Genomic DNA, 18,143 nt, shown 5'->3' with positions numbered 1-18,143 from the left:
GCCACATCTTGGAGTCAACCCATCGCACTAGCTTTTATTAGCCTGCGCAGCGAACATTTTGTTGCCGATCCCACACACCTTGATTTTGCGGCGGTGACAGGCTCCACACGCCGTGGTTGTGCGAGAAGCCGGCGACCGCGGGCTGTTGAATGTTTGCATAATGCTGCCAGCAGTGCGGTGTATAAGAGAGGAACATCCCTGATAGTTACCGCTTGGGACAGGGGCGAATCAGTCAGTGGATTCTATTACTTAATACATGATAGACCCCGGCTGTCCGGGTTTCTTATCGAAACTCCACTCCTAAATGCTCCCCGCATTTCGGCACTTCTGGTCGGCGATGTATGAAGATTGAACTACGCTGTCACACTTACTACTCCGTACATATTTACTCCTTACGCCACCCACGGGTCCAGTGCGATGCTCATGTCCGTGTCGTCATATTCCTGCCGCACCTGTGCTGCGAACGCCTCGTCCACCAACACTTCAATTCCTGTGCGCGCCATGGCTCTGCCGCATTTGATTGCACGCTCGTGGGAGTCCTGTGTGGCCGCGACTTGCTCAAAAGCTTTCGTGTGGATGGAACCATTGGGGCTGTCCAACTGTTTTGGTTATTAGCAACTATGCATTCAATTGTCGTTACCGATGACACCTACAGCAAATATTGGGTGGATACTGGGCACTTCATAGGTGACATTGCCCATATCAGTACTGGCACAGGTCATGTTCGCCTTTTGTTCATGCATCGGCGCAAACGGAATACCCATTTGCTCCATATGTTTCACATATTTGCCGGCCAATCTGTGGGAAACCGTCAATGTCTAACAACGATTCTCGATTAAATGATTGGGAACGTACCCATGATTAACGCGTATATCCCAATAAGCTGGCATCCAGTCGGTCTTCAGCTCACAACCAGTCGCCAACGCCGCAGCTTCGAGGCAGTTGATAAACTTCTGCTTAAGGGTACGGTAGCGCACCAGACTAGCCGATCGCACGCAGTAACGGGCTTTGGAGTAGTGCGGAATGACTCCAGAACTCTCACCAGCACTAAGTACTACGCCCCGGATCCGATCGGTAGGCATGATCTGCTGGCGTAGCAAACCAATGCTGGTGTGTAGCAAGGTCATCGCGTCCAGCGCATTGATCCCATCCCAAGGAGCGGCCATTGCGTGCGCGGGTTTTCCAATGTACTCGATGGTCAGTTCTGATCCGCACATGCTTGTAAAGTATGCGTTGTCATATTGCCTGTTGAACGATGAGCTTCATAGAATGACAGTTTCACCAAGCAGTGTAGAGAGTCATACATTGCATGGACCATCATACAGCAGAAAATGTCTTTGTAGATTCCTGCTTTGATCAATTTGATCTTGCCGCCGCCACCTTCCTCTGCAGGGGTTCCTATGGCGACAACACGCCCTGAAATTTTACCCTCCTTGATTGCAGCAGCCATCCCTAAAGCAGCAGCCACACCAGCAGTCGCGATGAGGTTATGACCGCAGGCATGTCCTAAAATTGGCAGAGCATCGTATCTAAAGAATTCGTCAAATGGGCGTTCAATATGTCAGGACTGAGCAAAGGGCAGAACAAACTCGAGATTGATCGCAACCGCTCTTGTCAGCTGTCCATCTGGCCCCTTGTCGGGACCGAATGATGCTCGGAAAGCTGTGGGTAGACCTCCCGCACCCCGTTCAACTGTGAAACCTTGCTTCTCGAAGTAGCCGCATAGTGTATCGTGAGCATATACTTCCTTGTATAAAGTTTCCGGGTGGCTGTGGATCTGTAAGAAAAGGGGTTAGAATTTTGTCTAGAGACTTTCAAGATTGAAAAGCTTACAGCCAAGTTGATTTTTCTAAGATCAGCATCCGCATTGGCGACAACGTCGTCGGCCACTTTGTGAAGAGTTTCCGCGCTAGCCATAATTTCTAAGATCGGATGAGTGCGAAAAAAATAGAATTTCCTTATCACGCCCACGCGTGCCACACCAAGATCATATTTATCTAATAATTTGAATTAATTTACGCGAGAGCCGATAATGCATAGCTTTCCGCTCTGTTACTTGCGGCGATTTTTCGCCGATGCCCAGAGACTTTCTGACCCCACACGGCGGCCGTCGCCGCGCAAAGGGTGCCTCGGAATAGGGCCGAGATGATAAGACCTTAGCTGAGTCATTGTCACCATTTTGCGAGTTAGCGATCCTCTACGTTATTGGCGACACAGTGGACTTTTCTTGCGCACGTCCAAGCACATATACGAGGCTGGACACTATGGGGTCAATTGCGAACAGCAGCCTTAAGGGTGATTGGCAAGAAATTGTTGCTCGCAAACGCAGAGATCAGGCCCAAGCAATTGAAGGCTTTTTGCAGAGGCACAAGAACATAAATCCTAGCAGTGATGGTACCGAGATCTGTTCTTTGGACCACAAGATACTGCTAGAGTCACTCAGCCGTGGCGATCTAACGGCCGAGAGCGTGGCATTGGCATACATAAACAGGTATATTCATCGAGGCTGTAGATGACAAAAGTGCTAATTGCTGACATCAACCTTGTAGGGCAATAGAAGCTCATCGAGAGGTATGAGTACATCGATTCCTAACTTGGGCCAACGGACCTCTTACCAGCCACAGACCAACTGCCTAACCGAGGTTCTGTTCGACCAAGCTCTTCGACGATCGCGTGAATTGGATGAGCACTTCCGCAAGGAAGGTAAATCCATAGGCCCATTACATGGATTACCAGTCTCTCTCAAAGATCAATTCAACGTCAAAGGTTTTGACTCGACTCTGGGCTATGTGGGCAGAGCATACTCTCCTTGTACTGAGGATGCAACTCTCGTCACAATCTTGGTTCGGTTAGGTGCTGTGATCATCGCCAAAACAAATATCCCGCAAAGCATCATGGTATGTGATAGTTTTAATTTCTTTCTATAGGTATATATACATTTACAGCGGGCTGACCTAGGCGTAGATGGCCGAAACCGACAATCCAGTATGGGGGCTTACTGTCAACCCAAATGATCCCTCATTTACTCCAGGTGGTTCATCTGGTGGTGAGTCTGCTCTGCTCGCATGCAAAGGTTCTATGATTGGATGGGGAACAGATATCGGGGGGTCTATCCGAGGACCCAGCAGTATGATGGGGTTATATGGGCTCAAACCAAGTGTAAGTTCCTTGGAGAAATTCCGTCAAGGATCGATAGCGAAACTAACGATGTCGACTAGAATGGCCGCCTTCCTTACTATAATGTTGCTGTCTCTACAGAAGGACAGGAACATGTTCCGTCCGTAATTGGACCCATGACACGATCATTGCACTCGCTCTCTGAAGTCACTAAGGCCGTGATTGACTCGCAGCCCTGGTACCTGGATCCACGCTGCATTGCCTTACCTTGGAGGTCAGAAATGTATCAGGAGATACTGTCCCGTCCGTTGACTATTGGTGTTATCTGGGATGATGGTGTGGTTAGAGTTCATCCCCCAATTCGACGGGCACTTGACCATCTTGTCGAAAAGCTGAAGTCGGCGGGCCACGAGACTATTACTTGGGATCCAACCGGACATGCAGACTTCATCAAAATCCAGGTCAGTCTTTTTATAGCTTGCATGTCAAATTACTGTTCTCATCCTCTTTCTAGGACCAGTATTACACGGCTGATGGGGGCGAGGATATTCGCCGCGACATTGCCGTCTGCAATGAGCCATTCCTACCTTACGTGAAATCTCTTGTAGATCGAGGAGAGCCCATCTCTGTCTACCAATATTGGCAACTGAATCGCCGGAAGCTCAATTGTCAGAAGGCGTACCTTGACCGGTGGAACAACACTCGAGCACCGACTTCGGGACGAAAAGTAGATGTGCTCCTTGCCCCGGTGATGCCTCACCCAGCAGTGCCTCATAACTCATGTCGGTAAGCTATCATCCATTCTCTGGCCCAAACCAACAGTACTAATGGAAACAGGTGGGTCGGATATACGAAAGTGTGGAACTTCCTGGATTACTCGGCTCTCACGTTCCCAGTCACAGCGATATCAAAAGACATTGATATTGCTGATCCTTCGTATGAGCCTCGCAACCCAATGGATGAATGGAATTGGAATTTGTACGATTCAGAAAGGATGAACGGACATCCAATTGGGCTGCAAATTATCGCGCAGAGACTCCAGGAAGAGAAGGTTTTGGCGGCAGCAAAGGTGTTTGAGGAATTGCTGGTTGACTAGGAAGTGCCAATTGAATAGAAATAATATCTCGCGCATGAATTACTCTTAAAGCATAAAAACATATTCAACTACATTCAAGAGATCATTTTCTTCTCACGACAAAGAAGCAGTTATACTGACAAGGTAGTACATTCAGTACACATAAACAAAACCAGGGTTAGTCTGGTCCGTCAAATCAAAAAACTCAACATTCTCAACAGCTGTCTCCGATGTGGAACGGTCAGATTGGCGTCTCTTGTTCTGCGAGTGGAGATAAAATCCCATCACTAAAACCAATACGATGAGTATGACAAATGAAACCAGACAGGCTCCAATTCCAAGGCCTAGATTCTCTTAGTCATGTTCGAATAACTAACTTAACTACCACAGGGGAATCATGCTGCTTACCATAGCGAGGTGCCTGTTCATTTTTGAAAAATTGAGGCCCGGCGATACTATTTGGCTCACAAATTAGCAATTGTGTTCACCAAAGATATTGACCGTCAATTATCTTACTTTCCAACGCAATACCCAATCAGAAGCATCGAATTTACAGTAACCTTCTTCGTATGACCGGCGATATTGGCAGATGCCAATGACAGAAGGAGAATATAACCAGTTGGGAAAACGTAAATCTATTCAAGTTAGGGTCTCCTTTCCTTCCATAAAAATTGAAGAACTTACCAAGTAATAGCCCGCAAGTAGAGAACCTTTACTGTCATAGGGCGCTGCGTATACCATGATTGATCCCACCAGCGCGAGAACCAAAGCCACTGTCATGCAATACACGCGAGTGTTGTTGAATGAGATGCACACGTAAGTGATAATCAGCATGACCACAAATTCCAACGCTCCAGCGGGCATTCCCAGCTACAGCCATTTCATATCAGTCTAATATGTGGCTATTATTGTGAACGGAGACACTAACCAAGGTTGTTTCAAGGGTAGTGTACCCAAAGTTTTCCACAAGAAGATTGCCAAACTAAGGTATCGTTATCAGCATAACATGAATTCACGCACTGATCAGTAGCTTACCGTTGCAACCGAATTGGGAATGTTCCACACTAAAGCCATGAGGAACAGCAAGGCCTTGGGGTCACTTAATGCTTCCATGACCTGTTCTTTCTTGAACTTCCTGCTGTGGATACCAGTATTATTCTCCCGAACCATTTCAATGGCCGCATGTTTCTCGGCATCGTCTCTCAAAAACCATGCTGTCAATTGGGAATCTGGCAACGCTAGAAAGAGCACAATTGACCAAACAAGCGAGAGCGCTGCTGTGACGATGAACATCCACTTCCACGGTGCGATATTGTTCACATGAATATGGCCCAGTCCGTAAGCGAGTAGACCGCCGACAATTTGAGCGATACCATTGAAGGAGAACCAGAATCCCATTCGAAGCGGCTGATCCTGGCGAGCGTACCAGCCGGTGCTGATCAACATAAAGGCTGGCGTGACGCTATATGATATCAGGATTAGGATGACATGGGTTTATTTGGTTGGGGCAACGTACACCCCCTCAGCCATTCCCAGGAAAAATCGAACGGCCATCAGACCAGCCCAGTTCTTACATACAACATGCATAAACAAGATGACGCCCCAGCAGAACCTATGGACCGTTAGATTTGCCCCTTGCGGTTTCTTGACGTCGGGTCTCATACACACTAGCAGCGAGACATTTGGCCGGTGCGAATTTCTGTAACAGGTAGCTTCCAATTGGCTGCATTGCAAAATACCCTAATATTAAAGTCAGAGGCCAGGCGTGGGCTGTTGACACGGGATCTAGTACTGACCAAAGTAGAAGATACTAGCCAACCAAGAATATTCTTCTCCTGACAGGGTCTGGGTATAATTAGTACATTTTATTCCGATGAAAAAGAATGAGGGAAACCAAATAAAGATTTAAACACATACCAGATCTTCAAGGATGCCAAAAATTCCGGCATAACTGAGGGTTGACTTGTCCAGAAATTGCAAAAGAGTCGTAAGACTGCATCTATTAGCACTCGTTCCTGATATGAAAGCAACGTTCCAACAACTCACGCAAGCAATGGCAAAACAAAAAGATCAATTTTCCAACGAACGCGACTGATGAGCTCCGGGTTCACTTCTGTCACCTCCCCAGCAAACTGAAGCGCGATATCTCCTTCCTCGACGACGATCTCTTTAGCAGAGGCAGGGCCTTCGACGCGTGCCTGGTTATCCAATGATGCTGCCATGTTTGCGGGAATAATGTGACAGTGGAGCACGATCCCGTCTAGGAAAAATGGATACGGCGGCAGACCTAAGTACTTAATGGCAAGTGTGGTGTGGGTCCTTTATCTGTTGTCTGGGGTACAGCGGCGAAAAATCACCGAGGTGCTTTGCAGCGGAGTGGAACCGCCGTGGGAGCCAACGGAAGTTGAGATTGTTGTATCTCTGGAGAATGGATTGCAAACATTGATAAGAACGAGGCTGGGCTGACCAGCCTCCGTTATGAGGATTATCGCAGTTACCAGCCGACATGGACGCCTCTCATCCAGTGATTACCGCATCGGCGGCTAAACTACACCTATCACCGACGTTGGAGATCAATGAACTTGTTCATCGCGTCCGCGCGTCAGGAAAGAAGGTGATTCACTTGGGCTTTGGCGAAGCGACTTTTCCAATCCAGGAAGAAGTTTTACAATGCCACCGTGAGGCATGTAATTCGACTTCTTACTTGCCGGTAGCCGGGCTCGGGGAGCTCCGAGAGGTTGGTCCACCATAATTGCATTCATCATTCAAGCTTCAAGGACTGAGAGGAAACCACAGAGAATTGCTGCATACCAATCAGGTCGTCTGAACGTTCCAATTCATGCCGATCAAGTGGTTGTTGCTCCGGGATCCAAGCCTCTTCTCTTTGCTCTCTTCGACATCTTGGACGGGGATGTACTTCTTCCTCGCCCGTCATGGGTCAGCTATGAGCCCCAGGTTGCGCATGCAGGAAAGCAGTTGTTTTGGATTGAGACTGACGAGCACGATCGTCACACTTTGACGGAGAAGGCCCTCGACAATGCCTACACTTCTGCGATCGACGCTGGCGCCCGCCCGCGTATCATGTTGATCAACAGTCCCTCCAATCCGACAGGACAGGTGTTTAACAAGGAACAGATCTCATTCATAGTGAAGTTCTGTCGCGAGCGATCAATCACCTTGATCAGCGATGAAATTTATTCCGACATCTGCTTCAACGCTGAGGATGTGCAAATCAGCGCTTTCGGATCCGCATTTGGCGAAGATGGCACGGTGATCATGACGGGGGGTCTCTCCAAGGTAAGTCTAAATATCCCCTTGGGCAAGTTAGTTTCAAAGTTACTAATATCTGACAGACATATTCTGCCGGTGGCTGGAGAGTCGGCTATGCAATCTTCCCCAGCTCCTCAGTTGGCAAGGCAATCCGACAAACTACTCTTGCCTACGCTTCGGAATGCTGGTCTGCCGCATCAGCGCCTTCACAAATCGCATCTATCAAAGCATTTTCGAGTAGCCGTGCGACATCTGAACGTATTGGGCCTGCCATGGATACGTATCGCGAGGCAGTGAATTGTTTGCACCGAATGTGTACAACGCGACTCTACCATGCCTTGAAGGATTGTGGGATCGCAGTCGCTGAGCCAAAAGGATCTTTCTACTTGTATCCGTCTTTCAAGCCGTATGCCTCGCAGTTGCAGAAGATTGGTGTTCTTACTAGTCAAGACTTGTCGAAATGGCTGATTGAAGAATGTGGACTTGCAGCTTTGCCCGGGTCTGCATTTGGTGAGAAGGATGAGCGACAAGGCGTGAGCGGGGGCAATCTTCGCCTGAGAATGGCGACGAGCTATCTCTATTTCTCGTCCGAGGAGGAGAAATATAGCAAAGGTTATGCTTTGTTGAAGTCAGCGGCAGCGGGAGAAGAGGTCTCTCTGCCACTGTTGGAAGAAGCCATTGCGGCTATCCAGGCAGCCGTCGAGAAGCTGAAGACTCAGTAGAACTTGAAGATGTCTCGACCCTAAATCTCAGCATTTTAATTAGACTATGTCTGTTTTTTTTTAAAAAAAAATGAAGCACTACCCGTATAATGTCACATCGAGTCTGTCAAACGATGATCAACCTCGGTGGCACTATCCAAAATCAAAAGGCAACTAGTTTACCTCGGCTATTTGATCGCTTGGTTGAACTTCACCTACAGATCAAGCTCGAGACAGGTAGGGCATTTTTCACAAAAATACTGTTATAGCTAGGGAGAAAAGCCCTGCCTCTGCCATAAAAAGAGCTCTGTGAACATTATGGAGGAGCTTGATCGGATTCTTGATCAATTCACAGATCCCTTAGCGGGGTCACTGCATGGCGCGGCGTTCATTGCGATTGACAACTTAGGTACGTTTTTTGTATTTTTTTCATTCCACTGCGGCTTTCCTCATACGACTACTTGATTCTGCGCTGATAACATAACAGGAAATGTTATCTACAAACGGGCCGCCGGAAAGGCGGACTTTGATACACCTAGTGCAAAGCCTTTGGGAATAGACTCTCTATACTGGATTGCCTCAATGACGAAAATGGTCACAGCCGTGGCTGTGATGCAACTAGTGGAACGCGGAATTATATCATTAGATGACGATATCCGCGAGAAAGTCCCAGAGCTCAGAGATATCCAAATTCTGGAAGATATGAAGTACGGTATGCTATCCCAAAGCCGTATGTACGTTTTCACTCTGATCGTTAGCTGGCGACCTCTAGACTCTTCGCTGGCATCGGCCCAGCCAAAACTTGTGCCCGTTCAAGGGAAGATTGTTATTCGGTAAACCACTCCTTCAAAGACATGGAACTTCCTTCTGTGGAACCGCCAGACTATGGACTAATTTGAGAGTGAATCAACTCAGAGATATGTTGTGTCATTCTGCTGGATTTGTGTATGACACCTCTTCGCCGTTGTTAAAAAAGTGGTCCAAGTCCCAAGGGAGGACAGCGCACACTTTTTCTGGCAGCATGGTACGTATAATCTTTCCATGCTGGCTATTCTTATATCTGGGCAAAAGTCTAATTTTCATGGTCTGAATAATAGGATGGATATACTCATCCGCTGATTTATCAGCCGGGTACCTCGTGGGCATATGGAGCTGGACTAGACTGGGCCGGTCGGCTGGTAAGTCTCTTCATGCTTGTCTCTGAACCAGAGCAGAGTCTCTAATGTATACAGATCGAGCGCGTGACCAATTCTACCCTGGAAGAGTACATGCGTGCCAACATTTGGTCTAAGCTTGGAGCGACATCAACAACCTTTCATCCAGAATTGCACTGTGATACCCTACCTCCACAAATGGGAATGGCGTATCGAGTCAGTGTCGGCCAGGGTGCTAAATCGGTCAAGCCGTGCCCTATTATTCTAGGCCAGCCTTTGGAAGACGACTTGGGGGGATTGGTCTCTGGAGCACACCAATGGACTTTACCAAATTGTTGGCCGCGCTTCTCAAAGGTGGCCAGCCATTGTTGACCGCGGCTAGCGTGGATATATTATTTAAACCACAACTGAGTGATGAGTCTCGGGCAGCAATGCCAAAGCCACTTGGAGGCCAAATGCGGCGAGTATTAGGGATTAGGGGCTTGGATGACATTAAACAAGCCGATCATTGTTTGGCCGGTACAATAACCTTGAAGGATATTCCTGATCGCAGACGAAGTGGTACGGTCAACTGGAGCGGTTTGCCAAATCTACATTGGGTAAGACAATGTCTATGCCGAGGGATTCTTCTTCCCTACCAGTAGGACAGATCTTTAACCATGTTCTCTCTTACAGTGGATCGACCAAAAGACAGGCATTGCGGCCACTTTGTTCACACAGCTCATGCCACCGGGAGATGCTGCCGTCACTGGTCTGTTGATTGAACTGGAGAAAGCCCTATACAAGGCTCTGAGCAGGAATTCGGGGCATTTTAATAGTAATGTGAAGTTGTAGGCGTTGGCAACGTCAGAAGACGTCAGTCGACCGCCCTAGTTTATGAAATAGGATTGGATCGTCTTTGTCAAGAACTGAATTTCGCTGAGGGATTCGAAATAGTCAATATAGAATACAGTGCACAGAAACAGCTAATCCATCTATCTGTACAGGATATGCGGGAGCGGACAAGAGGCCAACGACCATAAGATTCGGAACAAATGAGAGGGTCGAATGCGAACCACCGAATGCAGATGTCGTAATGCAATGTTTGCAGCATGTCAGGAAATTGAGCAGAGCTGCGTCACATCATACCTTAGCCTCGATGGCCGGAGAATCCTCGCCTTCCTCCACAATAACCGCTCCTTCCTGCAGCAACTCTTCAGGTGTCTTCACCCGCACCTCCATCACTCTCATAACTGTATATCTTTCCTTGCTGCGGATCTGCTGGACATGCCGTTGTCTCCGCTTGGTCTTTTCCTTGATCCGCAGAGGCTCAGCATCCGTACCGGTCACGCGAACGCGACACTCAAACAGTCGCTCGTCGATATGCGGGTTGCCCTTCAGCGTAAAGTCGCGTGATCCGAGCGCAGAAGCGCGGTTGAACCGCAGAATATCACCTGACTGAACTTTGGGCATCAGGAACGGTAGACGAACTTGGTCGCCCGGCGTGAGGAGGTATGGCTTGTTGTGGAGCTTGGCAACGACGTAGTGTGGTGCTTGACCGACGAGGTGAGGGAGCCGCTCCATGAGGGAGCGGGTCACTTTAAGAGGTTCTTTGAATTCGGGGGCAACGGCCCGTTTCTCGTCTGGGACATGAGAGCGATTTTGAGGGATGAAGGTATTGGGAGGAGTTTGTTGGTTGGCCGTGGGTTGGGAGGTTTGTGCTCGTGGAGTTGCACTGAGAGGGGAGTCAGGTTTTGGTGATGACAATTGAGAGCTAGGGGGCTCTTGCGAGGCAGTTTGGTGCAAGCAGGCTCGTTGCGGATGGGGAACTGCGCCTGAGATCGTAGACGGGGCGGACACTCGCAAGTCGGCAGCGAACTTCCGCAGTAAAGAGCGAGAGAACATTGTGACTTTATCCTTCCACTTGTTCTCCCTAAGCGGACCGGGGTCGAGGTGGAGGACAATGCGTGAAGGAGATGTTTGTCCGTCTCGATTCGCGCTCGAGAAAATCAGTGGCTGCGCTTGTGGCCGCATCGCGGACCGTAGCGTCACGTGGCTCAAAGTACACTTCCGAGATTTCTACTAGGAGATATTAAAGTATTGTAGGCTCAATATTCGGGGGAGAAGCAGTGACTGAAGTTAGTTTCAAATCCACGCCAATTATATGTACTCTTATTTTCCAGCCTGGCTGACAGTCAATGCTGTTTGCTGCCAGTATTCCCTTGCCTTTGTTGATAAGAGCGGTCAGGTGACCTGCTATCTTTGCCGGCTCTCAATCTTTTTTTCTGATCGAGCCAGACCCTCCTCTTCATCCCCCACAGCTTGGTCACTACACGTTCAACATGGTAAGTCTCCCGGAATATGATTTTCGCAAGTCTGTAAATCTGCATATGCTAACAGTTGTTTCACCTATAGCCTCAGAACGAGTTCGTCATTTCCCCCACCCACCACCACGATCACCACGGTACCCCCAAGACCAACAACTGACCCATTCTCACCAGGTATATCGAACGCTGGCAGAAGCAGCACGGCAAGCGGCTGGATCACGATGAGCGGCTGCGCAAGAAGCAGGCTCGTGAGTCGCACCAGCAGTCGAAGGATGCACAGAATCTGCGCGGCCTGAGGGCCAAGCTGTATCAGCAGAAGCGCCATGCGGAGAAGATCCAGATGAAGAAGCGCATCAGGGCGCAGGAAGAGAAGAATGTCAAGTCTGCCGCCCCCGACGAGCCCTCCAAGACCCCTCTGCCCCAGTACCTGCTCGACCGGTCGCAGGCGACCAACGCCAAGGCCCTCTCCAGCGCTATCAAGGACAAGCGCGCTGAGAAAGCGGCCAAGTTCGCCGTTCCGCTGCCTAAGGTCAAGGGCATTAGTGAGGAGGAAATGTTCAAGGTTGTCAACACGGGCAAGAAAACACACAAAAAGTCGTGGAAGCGAATGATCACCAAGCCTACTTTCGTCGGAGGCGACTTCACCCGTCGGCCGGTCAAGTACGAGCGCTTTATTCGGCCCATGGGTCTGCGATACAAGAAGGCCAACGTCACACAGTAAGTTTGGTCTCCAGGGTAGTTGGAAGTTGTGCATCGTGCTGATGGTTCACGCCTCTAGCCCTGAAATGGCTGTCACCGTGCAGCTGCCTATTCTGTCGGTTAAGAAGAACCCTCAGAATCCGCTGTATACCCAGCTGGGTGTTTTGACCAAGGGTACTATCATTGAGGTCAATGTTTCCGAGTTGGGTCTTGTCACTACCAATGGAAAGGTCGTCTGGGGTAAATGGGCTCAAGTGACCAGTAAGCCTCTCAAGTGAACGAAACACAGTCCCAGGGATTCAGACAAGCTGACTTCTTTTATTTAGACACTCCTGAAAACGACGGCTGTGTCAATGCGTAAGTCATCCAGTCCCTTTCGGACATTGGGGTTAGTCTAACAAGTCAACAGGGTTCTTCTTGTCTAGATCAGTCACATTTCTCGGCAATCCGTCTTCTCTCGATACCATCATGTCTCAGACATTCGCCCTTTTGTTATCTTGTCTGGTCTATTCAGACCATGCTCTTTTGGATGGTGTTCACGGCGTATCATCAAAGCACACTGGCTCTTTTGACGAAAAGTATTGGACAGTTTCGTTCTCTTGAAATGGGTACATCTAGATTATCTACCTAAGCATATAACAATCATTGCATGAACAAAACACTGCTTGTACTTGGTTACTCGATAGTGGTGTGTAGACTCGGTCCCAGGGTATATTTGAGACGAAGAGGTGCAAGTCTCATGAAGACTACACCAAATACGGTAGCAAAACAAAATAAAAACAAATGACAAATTTGAATAGGCAAGTGGTCGATTAGACTGATTAACCGTATGCAAGGAAGACTGGAAACTCCAAGAACCCCGATGCTTGAAAATCGTACCCAATGCAATCAGCTAAAGAAACCAACAAAGTCATATACAAAAAAAAAAAAAAAAAAAGGCATCCACATGCTGTGCTGAATCGCAGTCGATCAGAAAGAAGTCCCACAAAGAATATTTGGGACACATTAAACACCGGGAGGATGACACAGAAAAGAAAAGGGAGATGCTAAGTAAGGACAAAATCGGCAGTCAGAGAACTCCACAGGAAACCACCAATTAGTCCAAAAAGAAAAAAAATCCAGCCAACACCGGTCTTTGAATCGTTTCAACAAAGTAAACAAGAAAGAAAGGGCAGGGTCGCCAAGACAATCCAACAGAGGAGAGGGTACTAAGCACTCTCTTCTTCTAACGCTGCTTTGATTTTGGCGAAAAAACCAGCGGGCCATGCAGCGAGCTCTTCTTCTGTGGGCACACCACGGACCTTGCAGTGTTTGACCACGTTGACCAAGATGCGGCCGAGCATATCCTGGGTGACGGGAACAGCTCCTTCGAGTTGAGCATCAGGGGACAAGAACGGGTCGCGCTGGCCGAGCATCTCCTCGATGGTTGGCCGCAGGGTCTGGTCGCGCTGCAGGCATCGTTTCAAGGTTCGAATCAAACCAGGAGGCACGGGGGCTCCGCCCACCCCAAAAGCTGGGAAGTCGATCTGTACCCGGGGGTTGGGGATAGCCATGATCCGCTCGTAGTATTTGGCAATCTTGGCAAATGGGGGCTGACCGTACACCATCTTGTACAGGATGCAACCTAAACTCCATACATCGCTAGGCTTGCCAAGTTTCATCATTTTGCCAACACTAGCCGGGAGCCCAAGGGACGCGTTGGAGTCGACCAGGGCTTCTGGCGACATGTAGTTGGGGGTACCGACTTGCTGTTCGCGGTGAACATTGACAGTGTGGTCTTGGATCGCGTTTGCAATTCCAAAATCGATCAGCTTCAGCCGGCCTTGGACCATGAGGAAGTTGGCTGGCTTCAAGTCGGAGTGAACAATGTTGTGGTTGTGGACGGCCTGAACACACTCAAGCATCTCCTTCCAGTAGTAACGAGTGAAGTTGATGTCAAAGACGGCATCCTCGGCATTCAATCGATATGTGAGAATCTTCTCCAGATCCGACTCCCCAATCTCCATAAGGACGCTGAGAGCGTGTTTGTCCGAATTGAGCTCCCAGTCAAACAAGCGTACAACACGATCAACATTCTCCAGCTTCTTCAACAAATCAATCTCACCCTTGTACCCGGTCAAGGTGAGGGGATCGACGTCTTCCAAGTTAACTCGCTTGAGCGCAAAGATCTTATAATTTTCGGCCATCACTCGATACACGCGAGAACTGCCACCACGGCCAATGCAATCCAATCGAGTGAAGTGTTTATGATTGATGGAAACCTGTGTCCTTTTTTTTCGTGACTGGGATGTCGAGGCACCAGCAGTCGCCGTTGCGGTTTCGAGCACAGACATCTTTGGTGGCGGTGGAGCAGGTCTGTGAGGTGTGTTGTTGCTCCGCGTGGCGAGGATCTTGCGAGGGGAGGTTGCAGCAGGGGCTTCGGCCGCATCCTTCTTGTCCGTCTCATAGATGACAGAATATTTTTCTGGCTTATCCAGGAGACTCGGCCCCTGAGGTTTCGTTCGCTTGAATGTTGGTGGCGGTTCATTCTCCTGGTCTCTGGCTGATGGAAGAACTGGCAAGGATGGAACTTTGTAAGCTGGCTGTTCCTTGATGCTTGAGGATTTGGAAGACATTTCCGATGATGCAGGTGTTGACTTTGACCCATATGATTTGGGCGACGAGGACCTGGAGAAGGGACCATCGCCCGAAGTCGAGACAACAGGATGTTGCGACCGGCGGGCTCCGCTCTCATAAGGTGGGCTAGGGTCAGCCCATGAGACTTTGGGGGACGATGCCTTTCCTGAGCTGCGAGGTGGATATTCATCATCTGTTTCCGGTTTCTCTCCGGCGCCATCGTTGGAGAAGTAGGGATGAGGGTCTTCATCGTTGTTCTCTTCACTCTGTCTGCGTAGCACGCCCCTTCGGGCAGGGCCGTTCAAAAACGTGCCAGTGAGTCTGCCAACCCTCTTCACCCGCAGAGAGCTCTGGGGTGCCAAGTCGTCTCCATTGCGGCCACGCACGACTGAGGACGGGTTAACTCGTGACAGATGATCGTCTTCATAATGTGATTTCCGATCGCTGTCGGATCGCTCTCCACTGCCGTGCTCGCCCCCCGAATTGCGTTCCGAGGACCGCTTCAGAGACGGTGATATTGAGGCAGGCGACCGTGTGCCGCTGCGGGATGCATTAACTCGAACACTCCGTGGCCGTGGTGCAGGAGTAATAAAATCATTGGCGCGGTTCTGAGCTTCTGGCTCCGCAGTCTGGCTGTTGGACAGTGGAGAGCCTTCTCGAGAGAATCTTGAGGCGGAAGAGATCGCTCCAATGCGGACGACTCGTGGTACAGGGCTGCCTGTAGATCCATCACGGGGAGAGGTTGTGCGCGGTGACTGGCTTCGTTGCCTCGAAGCTGCCGCAAAACGGTCGTTTGCTTCTTGTCGGGAAAGATGGGGGGATGAACCCAAGCCATCTTCATCCAATAGCGCTTTCACTGACGCGCTGAATTTGGGTTCCGGGACCTCATCATCGGAACTGTCTCCCGCAGAATATCTCCTGGAGATGTGGTGGTCCTCTGTTGATGGGTGCGGGAGTGCTGGTGAGGCCCGCCGGGAACCCGATCGTGAAACCGTGGGTCGGGACATTGGTCGGTAGAGGCTGCTGTTGTGGGCGGATGAGAGGGAATTGGGGGAGGCCATTGCTGTAATATCTACATTGGATTGCCGCAGCAATGTAGATGGCCCCAGACCCGATGGTGTCGACTGTGTGTTATGCTCTCCAGGAGAAAGTGACCATCCTGATGTTCAGTCGCGAGTGCCAGGGCGCGCCATAGGTCACGTGAGTTGTAGTTGCTATGGCGACAACCACAACAAATATGCCGGGCTGCGATGATCACTGCGACTTGCTGAGATGGGGGAAGCTGGAAATGGGCTACCAACAAGGGAGCTTGTAGGTTTGTCAGTTTCCACTCCCAAATAAGTGTCGATTCTAGAGCCTGTGCGGGAAGATTTGCTCTATCGAGCCAAAACATCAACAAATCTTCTCTTTCCGCTGTACAAACTTTCAAAATTAGTGTCGCAACACTCGAGGAAATTAACGACTTCGGTTAGAAGAAAGAAATAGTATTCAGTTTTGCCACTTATCGATACTCAAGAACCTACTTCTCTGGTATGTACAGTAAAAAGGATTAGGAACGAGTTGGTAATAAGGCCAGTGATGGACAGTCAAGGATGGATGAGTGGCTATTTTGTTTACTCAGAAGATCAGTGGTGTTTCTTGCTTTCTCTCAACACAATACATTAATGGATAGTGTTTCATGGAACTTTATGATGATGATGATGTTGTTGTTGTTGTTGTGGCATTGCTAGTACACAAATTCTTCCAGCATGTTCGGAATATATATCTGCAGTGATGCCCAACCCACACGCTACAAAACCTTCACCACCATCGGCTGAAAACACCAGAAAGCATTTATGATGCTGTCACTTTTCCTTATGCAAAGAAAATTATGATCGGTCAGAAAGTCCCAGCTAGCGTGGGCGACACGGAGCATGGACGAACTACTAAGCGAGCTAGCCACCTCCAAAGACCAGGGTTGCTTCCCTGCAAGCCAAGAGGGGCAGACTCGAGAACGGCGCCGGGAGCGACAGCCGATTGGTACGCTACACGTCGAAAACTAGTTAACGAACTACTGTAACTCCTGCAGAAGCCACGACCCATGAACCGGATGGCTGCAATGAGACCAAAGCCACAACATGCAGCCGTACCCTCCGGGCGCATTGAAAAGCGGAGTGGTCCCTTACTTCGCCACCGATTTTACCAGGCAACCTTTGACGATGAAGGAATATTATTGACCAAAATTGAATAGGTTCATGCAGCGACGCATCTCATTTCTCTCGCACATGGTGTGTCGTGATGTGTCGCTATTGCACACCGCAGTGCTCACGATCGCGGCGTTTTATGAAGCCTCGAATGACTCGAGATCTACACCGGCGGCTTGTGAGTGAGACAAACACACATCAGTGCCTGACGGAGGTGTTCGATTTTTCGCGAATTTTGCGAATTTTGCCGTCTACAGTAGGACTGATACTCGGTATGTACATACTTTGTGGAGCTGGCTGCGAAGAAGCTTAAAGGCCGAGAGACATGGAGACCCAGTAAGGTTAGCATCTCCTCTGCTCCGAGTAGCACTACTCCGTATTCCGTTTAACCAAACTCCGCCGAGACGACCGGTGTGTGGAACACACGTTTTGCCCCCGTGTTTAGTGCACAAACAACAGTTTTTAGCGTCCATTGTACAGAGGTAATTATACCAGTTGGGCAGTGATGTACACTGAAGGCATGGAGCTCTGCACGAGTTGGCAAAACCGATCGTCGTCGAAGGGGAATTATTTTCTGCAAGACACCTCACCATCGTTGCGATGCCGACCGTGGCTGTCGTGCATTGCAGGTACCCTTCGCTTCAGGATGGTCTAGATTCCGTCGCATTCCTTGAAACCCAGCTTGGCTGATCTGCCGTCTCCGCTGGCTCATTTCCACCGAGGACGAGTCCAAGTCATGATGTGCCTATTGCCGTTTGAGATTCTACCAGCAACGGAACACGGTTGTACCGTAGAGTAGTATTTATAATTATTGTGCATTTCATTCTCGAACCTGAAGATTACCGATACAGGCAACGGAGACTCAAAAGGCCCGCGTGATAAGATCGCATCTGATGCCAGGACCATGATAAAAGGCGCGCTAGTTAACTATAGGCTATAGGCTGATATGACTGAACCCCATGGAAACGGGGTGCGCCATGTCCATCTTTACCCAAACGCGTAAGGAGCATAAGTGCCTGAAC

At 49.3% G+C, this 18,143-nt stretch overlaps 9 protein-coding genes across 9 annotated transcripts; 5 read left to right on the top strand and 4 right to left on the bottom strand.

Annotated features, from left to right (window-relative positions):
- Positions 1-392: 392 nt before the first annotated feature.
- N7474_005833 (M20 family metallopeptidase) lies at positions 393-1,917 on the bottom strand (the record flags this gene model as incomplete). Its single annotated transcript, XM_057197248.1, has 6 exons — positions 393-599; positions 654-798; positions 856-1,245; positions 1,305-1,529; positions 1,590-1,777; positions 1,834-1,917. The coding sequence occupies 6 exons, from the start codon at positions 1,915-1,917 to the stop codon at positions 393-395; spliced, it is 1,239 nt and encodes a 412-aa protein (XP_057054644.1).
- A 347-nt stretch (positions 1,918-2,264) lies between these two features.
- N7474_005832 (amidase) lies at positions 2,265-4,213 on the top strand (the record flags this gene model as incomplete). The annotated part of the gene is made up of 6 exons (XM_057197247.1): positions 2,265-2,491; positions 2,558-2,897; positions 2,965-3,159; positions 3,219-3,578; positions 3,632-3,903; positions 3,955-4,213. 6 exons carry the CDS (start codon positions 2,265-2,267, stop codon positions 4,211-4,213), a joined length of 1,653 nt encoding a protein of 550 aa, XP_057054643.1.
- Positions 4,214-4,345: 132 nt separating this feature from the next.
- N7474_005831 (MFS transporter ACS family allantoate permease) lies at positions 4,346-6,414 on the bottom strand (the record flags this gene model as incomplete). The annotated part of the gene is made up of 11 exons (XM_057197246.1): positions 4,346-4,536; positions 4,601-4,647; positions 4,709-4,827; positions 4,877-5,062; positions 5,121-5,174; positions 5,228-5,654; positions 5,709-5,804; positions 5,857-5,932; positions 5,989-6,037; positions 6,110-6,185; positions 6,239-6,414. 11 exons carry the CDS (start codon positions 6,412-6,414, stop codon positions 4,346-4,348), a joined length of 1,497 nt encoding a protein of 498 aa, XP_057054642.1.
- A 284-nt stretch (positions 6,415-6,698) lies between these two features.
- Positions 6,699-8,184, top strand: N7474_005830 (pyridoxal phosphate-dependent aminotransferase; the record flags this gene model as incomplete). Its single annotated transcript, XM_057197245.1, has 3 exons — positions 6,699-6,929; positions 6,989-7,489; positions 7,546-8,184. 3 exons carry the CDS (start codon positions 6,699-6,701, stop codon positions 8,182-8,184), a joined length of 1,371 nt encoding a protein of 456 aa, XP_057054641.1.
- Positions 8,185-8,481: 297 nt separating this feature from the next.
- N7474_005829 (serine hydrolase domain-containing protein) lies at positions 8,482-9,000 on the top strand (the record flags this gene model as incomplete). The annotated part of the gene is made up of 3 exons (XM_057197244.1): positions 8,482-8,572; positions 8,651-8,875; positions 8,936-9,000. The coding sequence occupies 3 exons, from the start codon at positions 8,482-8,484 to the stop codon at positions 8,998-9,000; spliced, it is 381 nt and encodes a 126-aa protein (XP_057054640.1).
- Positions 9,001-9,082: 82 nt separating this feature from the next.
- Positions 9,083-10,151, top strand: N7474_005828 (serine hydrolase domain-containing protein; the record flags this gene model as incomplete). Its single annotated transcript, XM_057197243.1, is given in 5 exon segments — positions 9,083-9,187; positions 9,261-9,341; positions 9,396-9,568; positions 9,586-9,916; positions 9,993-10,151. 5 exon segments carry the CDS (start codon positions 9,083-9,085, stop codon positions 10,149-10,151), a joined length of 849 nt encoding a protein of 282 aa, XP_057054639.1.
- A 288-nt stretch (positions 10,152-10,439) lies between these two features.
- N7474_005827 (mitochondrial 54S ribosomal protein bL21m) lies at positions 10,440-11,330 on the bottom strand (the record flags this gene model as incomplete). The annotated part of the gene is made up of 1 exon (XM_057197242.1): positions 10,440-11,330. One exon carries the CDS (start codon positions 11,328-11,330, stop codon positions 10,440-10,442), a length of 891 nt encoding a protein of 296 aa, XP_057054638.1.
- A 308-nt stretch (positions 11,331-11,638) lies between these two features.
- N7474_005826 (rRNA-processing protein NSA2) lies at positions 11,639-12,683 on the top strand (the record flags this gene model as incomplete). The annotated part of the gene is made up of 5 exons (XM_057197241.1): positions 11,639-11,641; positions 11,712-11,722; positions 11,798-12,340; positions 12,402-12,583; positions 12,649-12,683. The coding sequence occupies 5 exons, from the start codon at positions 11,639-11,641 to the stop codon at positions 12,681-12,683; spliced, it is 774 nt and encodes a 257-aa protein (XP_057054637.1).
- An 847-nt stretch (positions 12,684-13,530) lies between these two features.
- N7474_005825 (serine/threonine/tyrosine protein kinase MPS1) lies at positions 13,531-15,999 on the bottom strand (the record flags this gene model as incomplete). The annotated part of the gene is made up of 1 exon (XM_057197240.1): positions 13,531-15,999. One exon carries the CDS (start codon positions 15,997-15,999, stop codon positions 13,531-13,533), a length of 2,469 nt encoding a protein of 822 aa, XP_057054636.1.
- Positions 16,000-18,143: the final 2,144 nt, after the last annotated feature.

Source organism: Penicillium riverlandense (genome assembly GCF_028828495.1).
Source record: "Penicillium riverlandense strain IBT 135883 chromosome Unknown utg000003l_segment0_segment0, whole genome shotgun sequence".
Classification (NCBI taxonomy): Eukaryota; Fungi; Ascomycota; class Eurotiomycetes; order Eurotiales; family Aspergillaceae; genus Penicillium; species Penicillium riverlandense.
Note: the sequence above shows the minus strand (reverse complement) of the source record. Positions and strands in the feature narration are given on the sequence as shown.